This window comes from Lontra canadensis, unplaced genomic scaffold (genome assembly GCF_010015895.1).
Source record: "Lontra canadensis isolate GAN:19392208 unplaced genomic scaffold, GSC_riverotter_1.0 scaffold85, whole genome shotgun sequence".
NCBI classification, from domain to species: domain Eukaryota; kingdom Metazoa; phylum Chordata; class Mammalia; order Carnivora; family Mustelidae; genus Lontra; species Lontra canadensis.
Window position 1 is genome coordinate 7,712,669 of NW_022631079.1, and position 7,116 is coordinate 7,719,784.

Consider the following 7,116-nt stretch of genomic DNA (forward strand, 5'->3'; position numbering starts at 1 on the left):
ATTTCTCGTCAATACTGCTGTCTTGAGTTTCTAGTCCAGGAGCTCTCAGGGTGGGATCATGTCTGCTTAACTGGATTTATGAGCAGCCTGCCGTGGAATAGCACGGTGCCATTTAATACTTTTATAATCCCTCCTGACCACTCTCAAATTGATGCCTTCCTCGCCATTGCTCGACCTGGTTCTAATCCTCACCACTCTGCCCAGCAGGTCCTATCTTGGGCTCCTGCCTGGGTCTCCCGGACTCAGGTCCTCACGCATCTGATTCTTCCTGCAAACAGTCTGCTTCTTTAAGCACGGACCGCTAGAGCTCCAACACCTGCAGGGCTCTGCCCTCATCCTCGTCCCAGTCCACTGTAACCTGGGCCCTCTCTCTGCATCCCAGTCTCCATCATGAGCTTCAGCCACGCCCGTCTCCTTCTCTTTCTCCCTCAAGCACATCACAAGCAGCAGACACCTGCAAGATCATGGAGCCTGGTGTCCCAGCCTGCCCACCCTTTCGACCCTCCCTCTCTGAGCTTGTCCCCTCAGCCCTTTGTCAGAGGGTGGTGAAGAGGGGCTAGGGAAGAGGGGAGGGTGGGTGCTTTCATGGCACTAAAGAGCGATGTGAACACTTATTATGGTGACATCCCACTTATCCACGTACCTCCCTGCCCCCAAGAAACACAACAGTCGCTCTTCACTTCATTTCTCCAGCCAGGAATACGATTTTCGTCTCCTCTCTACTCAGCTAATGTTTAGTTACTACTGAAATTAAGGTCTGGCCCGAGTCCTACTCACTCACAAAGCTACTTCTCATTGTCCCCACCCACGACAGCTTTCCTGATTTCACCTATAATTTCTGTTCTTTACACAACAATTAATATTAAGCCATGTATTATTTCCCTCCAGAGTCCAACAGTGTAAATCCTCTCTTTACAATACATCAGGATAAAGGGAAGCTGGTGATTTAATGGACATGGAGTTTCAGTTTGAGGCAATGGGAAAATTCAGGAGACGGATGGGTGATAGCATGATATTGTGAATGTGTTCACGTCACTGAATCGTACACCTAAGAATGGTGACAATGGTAAGTTTTATGGAAAGTCTATTTGACCACACACGAGAAACATTACAGCAAAGCCACTAAGCAACAAGTCTGTGCCTCATCATCCCTCCCCAGTCCAGGTGTAGAGCTCACTACTGTGAATAAAAATATTTGCTGCATGAGGATAATAACATCTGAACATTTAGACTGTATGGAGCCCCTTCCACATAAACTAGTTTAACCGTTCGATCCTGAGAAACACAATGAGGTAAGAAAGGTATCGCTTACCTTTATTTTCTAGATACATGGACACGTGAAGGCTTAGGGACTTGACAACGGTCAGAGAGTACCAGTGAGGGCTGAGAGCCCTCTAGGTTTCACGAACCTGGAAATGGTCACCCACTTTTTAGTAACTGTTCACCTTGTTGAAACACATACTGCTTTCTCTCCCGGGAAAAATTCACGCAAAGGCAGATTTCCTGGTGCAGAGGAGAAGAGACTCCACTTTGCTCCCTTCCTCGGCAGGTACTTGCCATGGAACACTGGGCGGGGCAACCTCAGGTTCCCCGGCTCTCTAATTAACCTGGACCCTGTGGGCAGCTGCTCCCACACATGTCTTTGGATGCTGCCTGACCTGACCCGGTGACATTTTAGCCTGGGTGACAGGATGAACAGGAGGTACTCTGAGGTGAGTGGTGAATCAGTCCATCTAGCTTCTGACTATGCAGAAGAACTTGACCTTCTCTAGGACTGATTAAAACTGGGGAGAACTCCAATGGGGAAATATACTAACCACTCTCTTATTCTCCCAAAAGCTGGTAAAAAAGTGTATTGATCATCCAGCCATATACAAGTTAAGGGTGTAAGGACCCCTCATGTCACAAAACACACAGCATTTATTTCCTTAAAAGGCCTGTGCTAGCCTCCCAGAGCAGTGAAGGACAGCACCCCGTGCTTACAGAGATAGCACACATAGTCAGCATTGCTGTTCTGACAAGTCACCTCCTGATTAGGCTTCAGTCAAACTGAAGGTTGAATATGTTCCTTGGTTCCAAGAGGAGCTTTCTTCTAAATACCAAAGCTCGAGAAGTTTCAAAAGTCCACGGAAGACAGCCTCATTTACATGAATATAAATATCCCCGTCCCCGTTTACTAAACACCCCTGAAAGAGAAGGGGAGCACTCTGAAATCCCTGTTTGCATACTTAATGGTAAACTCAATGTCTTCTGAATTGCCTCCTTTTGGAAAAAGCATGAAGCTTCCTCAAGAAATTGAAAATGGAATTATCACAGGAACCAGAAATTTCATTTCTGAGTACAAAACCAAAAAAAAACTGAAAGCAAGGTAACGAGAAGATACTGGTACGCACACACTTACACCAGCCTTATTCACCGTTGACAAAAGCAACCCAAGTGTCCATCTTCGGATAAACAGATAAGTAAGTGGTATGTACATAGAGTGGAATATCATTCAGCCTTAAAACAGAAGGAAATACTGACCCATGTCATAACATGGATGGACCCTGAAAACATTATGCTAAGTGAAATAAGCCAGCCAGAAAAGGACAAATACAGGAGGATTTCACGTACATGAGATCCCTAGAGGAGTCACATTCATAGGGACGGAAAGTAGCAGGGCGGTTGCCAGGGGCTGGGGAGAGGGGAGAATGTAAAGTTACTCTCTAATGGGTATACAGAGTTCAGTTTTCCATGATGGAAAAAGTTCTGGAGATTGGCCGCATAACACAGCAACGTGCAGTCCTTAACCTTAAAGAATGGCACACTTAAAAATGATTAAGATGGTACATTTTTTGTTACATGGATTTTGCCAAATTTTTAAAAAATCACCATCTAAGAAAAAGAAAAAAAAAGCACTATACTTTCACTAAGTCCTTCTGTAGCAAGGAATTCCACACCAGAGAGCAAGGATTACCATAGCCTATGAGACTCTCTGAACTGTGGATATAATTAGGCACCACATCCATTAAAACACTACGGACGTCATCATGTGTTACCAACATCTGTTGACAGATCTCATACCCAGCATATCACTGAAACAGAGTGTGGAGAAGGTAGCCCACAATAGAAACAATGGTATTTTATCCTTGCCCTGTTCCAACAGTGTGTCTCATAAGACATAAATAGAGGCCACTCACTGCTCCTATTCTGAACTCACAGTTCAATATTATTTTATTGACTTGAGTAGGTGCTATACCAAAAGTAGGAACACAGTATGTTTTAGATCTGTTCAGATCTGTGTCCTAAGGCAGTGGGGTTCCCCCCCACAGCATCTACAACACTCAATCTATCTTAAGGGGGGAAAAAATGAATTCTCACTTTAAACTTTCTAGCATTCTTTTGAACTGGGATTGGGAAGTATATACACTTTTTTTTTTTTTAGATTTTATTTATTTATTTGACAGAGATCACAAGTAGGCAGAGAAGCAGGCAGAGAGAGATAGGAGGAAGCAGACTCTCCGCTGAGCAGAGAGCCCGATGCGGGGCTTGATCCCAGGACCCTGGGATCATGACCCGAGCCGAAGGCAGAGGCTTTAACCCACTGAGCCACCCAGGCGCCCCAGTATATACACTTTTTAATAAAATATGTCAAGTGCTATACAATTACAATGATATATTCACACAGGAATTCTATTCAAAAATATTGTGAACATGATAAAAAAAAAAGAGGAGATAGATGTCAATGTGGTTTTTAGAAACTGACATTAGCTCTATCCTGATATTGTACTGTAGGAAAAAACAAAAACAAAAATAACAGAAACACTGTTTCTGTGATTAGACCTAAAAATGATGGGCAGAGTACCTGTCCAATGTCTTAGCTACTTTACTGTGTCTCATAAGAAAAAAAGGCAACCTTTGAAAGGAAGACTTAGGAGTTTAAAAAAAAAAACACGTGAAAAATGTAGTAATCAAAACTGTGGGAAAATCTTTTAAAGAAAAACACTAATGCTGAAAGTTAAACTCACTTTAACTTCTTGCTGACTGATAATGCATCACTGACCCAGACGACATATTAATAATCCTCAGGCCATGTGTTTCTCTCACGATGTCGTTTAAAAAACAACAGGAGGTCTGAAATGTTATTTTCCTTTGTAGACTCAACTTATATTTATCACTTCTGTCCTCTTGTTTCCAAGAAGGTGGGGATGGTGGAACTCTTAGGAAACTAAGGTGGAGAGGGAAAGGTACCCAAATGAGAGCTTTAGAATAATAGTAGTAAACGGTATTTGACCAGAGAGAGTAGACGACAAAAGAGAGATCTTGATATAAAAATAATGCTCCGGTATTTGATAATTATCCAAATAGGGAGAGATCCTCGCAGCCAAGGCCGTTCATGGGGACAGAAGGATGGGATGTATGTGTTGCTCCACCATCATATGCTAATTTACAGTGTCATACAGCACACCCACTCACAGGGGCAGTTAGGAGAGCATTTCCCATGCACACATATGGTGGGCAGACTTATTCACTTAAAAGCAGGTCCTTAGGGAATTTCACTTTGCCCCACCCCCCCAGAAAAATAGTGGGGGGAAAGTATAGGGCACCTCACTTTTGTCCTGACACTGTCATCATAAAGTTGGGTTAGCAGGCCTGGGCTGGCACGTCTGACTCCGCCAGGCTCTGTGCCCAGTCAAACAGGAGGTGGGATTTAGCCTCCTGGTGAGCATCCCCTACTTGTTCTAGCCAAGGGGATCAAGAAGAAACCTTGAAATAATGGAATATTCCATTGGGCCCCCAGAGAGCAACTACCAAGAAGGGCAAGGAGCTTTCAGAGCTGGCTGACTCCCTCATCCCTGGGTGCTTACCTCCATGAACCATAAATTGAGTGTGAAATAATTATTACTTTACTGGTGAGTGTCTAGTGTTCCTATAGCATCTCTCTCTTAGGAGCCCAAAACATCTAAGAAATGACTTGCAATTCCTCTTTGGGGAGCCCTGTGGAAATCCCAATGACAGTGATGTTCCCCTGACATCTTTTATTTGGGGAGAGAGGGGCGAGAGGCAAACGGAAACAGTGGTACAGGTAAAGTATAACTCCCGTGGCCAAGGTCACAGACTCAAGGGGTGAGGAGCGACCCGAGAGTCTTTCAGATTCTGATCTAACGCTGATTAAAGCAGATTCACACGTACACAGCACTGTTCCTCTTTTAACATTTTTCGTTCTGTGACTCTTACGTTACTTACACACGCGCGCACACACGCACACGAGCGCGCGCGCGCGCACAGACTGGACGCCCAATTTCGTGCCTGTCCCTGGAAGTGTTCTCCTTCCTAACGGGGCACCCGGGCTACGATGACACAGGACAACACGACACCTCCACCACGCGCCCTCTCGCTAGTGCCCGCAGTCGGCGAGCCCGCGGGGGCTGGGACACACAGACACCGGGGCCGGCCCGCAGGCGGCGGACACGGGCCCCTTGCTGACCTTCCTCTGCTGCTTCTCCCAGGCGGGGTCTAAGAGCAGGTCGCGGTCCCACTCCTCTTCCTGGATCATGTACTCGTCATCGTCATAGACGTAGTTGTACTGCACGCCGGGCTCTATCTGGTTCATGGCGCTCGGGTAGCCGGGGCTGCGGCGGGGCGCGCGGGGCTCGGACGGATTGATGGACTGACGGACCGGCGGGCGGAGAAGCGGCGGGGCCGGCGGGGCGCGCGGAGCTCGGCGGAGGCGCAGGCGGCAGACTGGCGGGCGCGGGGTGACCTTCGCGCGGCTCCTCTCGGGGCAGCACGCCTAGACGCTGGGTCGCGGGCGAAGCACCAGCTCGGGCGGCGAGGAGCTGCCGAGCGGCTTAATACCCGCGCCGCCGGTCACGTGGCCGCCCGGCCGCGCCCCCGCCCCGCCCTCCGCCCGCCTCCGCTCCCGCCGCTCGGAGCACGTGCGGGTGGGCTGGGGCCGGGGCTGGGGCGCGGGGTGGCTGGGGGTCCCTGCTCGCGCCGCTGCAGCAAACCTCTTTGGTGGTGAGCTGAGCCTGCTTGCGCCAGCCCACGCCTCTCACTTACCCTTCTGGCTCGCGGTGGGCTCGGCTTGCCGGCACCTGAGTCGATTGCGGGGTTGGGGTGGCGGCGGGCGGGGGTGGGAGGAATGGATGTATGCGGTCCAGGGGAGGCCTCCACCTGCGACGCATCCAAGTTTTCCATATATCATTTGCATATTCAATTTTCCACATATTCCCATATATAACATGCACTTAAACCCCTGAAAAGTAAAGTTTGAAAGATACAGAATCCCTTCTTGTCCTCCCCTCCCCCACCTAGGGAAATCAAGGCAAGAGACTTGGATCAACCATATTAAAACGTCAGGAACCAAACCAAAGGCGGGAAGTGTCAGCTCTCACCTGCCAGTCATAAATTTAAAAGAACTGACAATGGTGGACAAGCAGCCAGCTTCATGTTACACTTCCATCTCGCCGTGATACGTTGCGCATAAGCATTTCCATCCCTGTGGTTCTGCTTAGCTGTTCCCTGTCAGTTATGCCCGGAAGGAACCAAAGCGCGGTCCTCAGCGACCGGTAGGTTGAAATCTTTTCATCACTTTATGGATTAAGCGCCTACTGTAATCCAGACACTGCTAGGCACGGGGGAATTCAGAGGCAAACTGCTAGGCAGGGCACTTGCCTTCTGAAGTTTAAGTCCAAATTGAATAAAAGTTGCCCACAGATGCTATACAACTGTTTGTGGTTCAAGAGCTTTCAATTTGTTGACATGTTTCAAGCTGACACTATGCCTAGATTTATCATTGTTTCTTAGAATTCTGACATCACTTAGTTTTATTCTTTTGAGCTTTTTGAAAAAGACGTTGACAAATTAGCATACACTCTGCATTCACATTTTTAAAAACATACTCACTAGAACATGAGCTCCATGAGAGCAGGGATTTTGTCTGTTCATAGCTGTAACTCCCGGCAACTAGAAGGATGTCTACTACAAATGAGGTGCTCAAATATTTGTTGAAAGAATAAGCACTCTTGGAAATAGTGATTGACCTCATTTACGTGAATTAAATTTAAGATTTTAAATTTATATTTTGTATTAAAATCATACTCTCTGAAAAAGTTTATCACTAAACTTTAACTA

General features: G+C 47.1%; 1 protein-coding gene across 1 annotated transcript in view; it reads right to left on the minus strand.

The window, feature by feature from the left end:
• Positions 1–5,593, minus strand: part of ACTN2 (actinin alpha 2) — a 65,037-nt gene extending 59,444 nt beyond the window's left edge. Inside the window, exon 1 of the mRNA XM_032883102.1 lies at positions 5,468–5,593. Within this exon, the coding sequence (XP_032738993.1) occupies positions 5,468–5,593 (126 nt within the window). The remainder of the gene's footprint in view (positions 1–5,467) is intronic.
• Between the last annotated feature and the right edge of the window lie 1,523 nt (positions 5,594–7,116).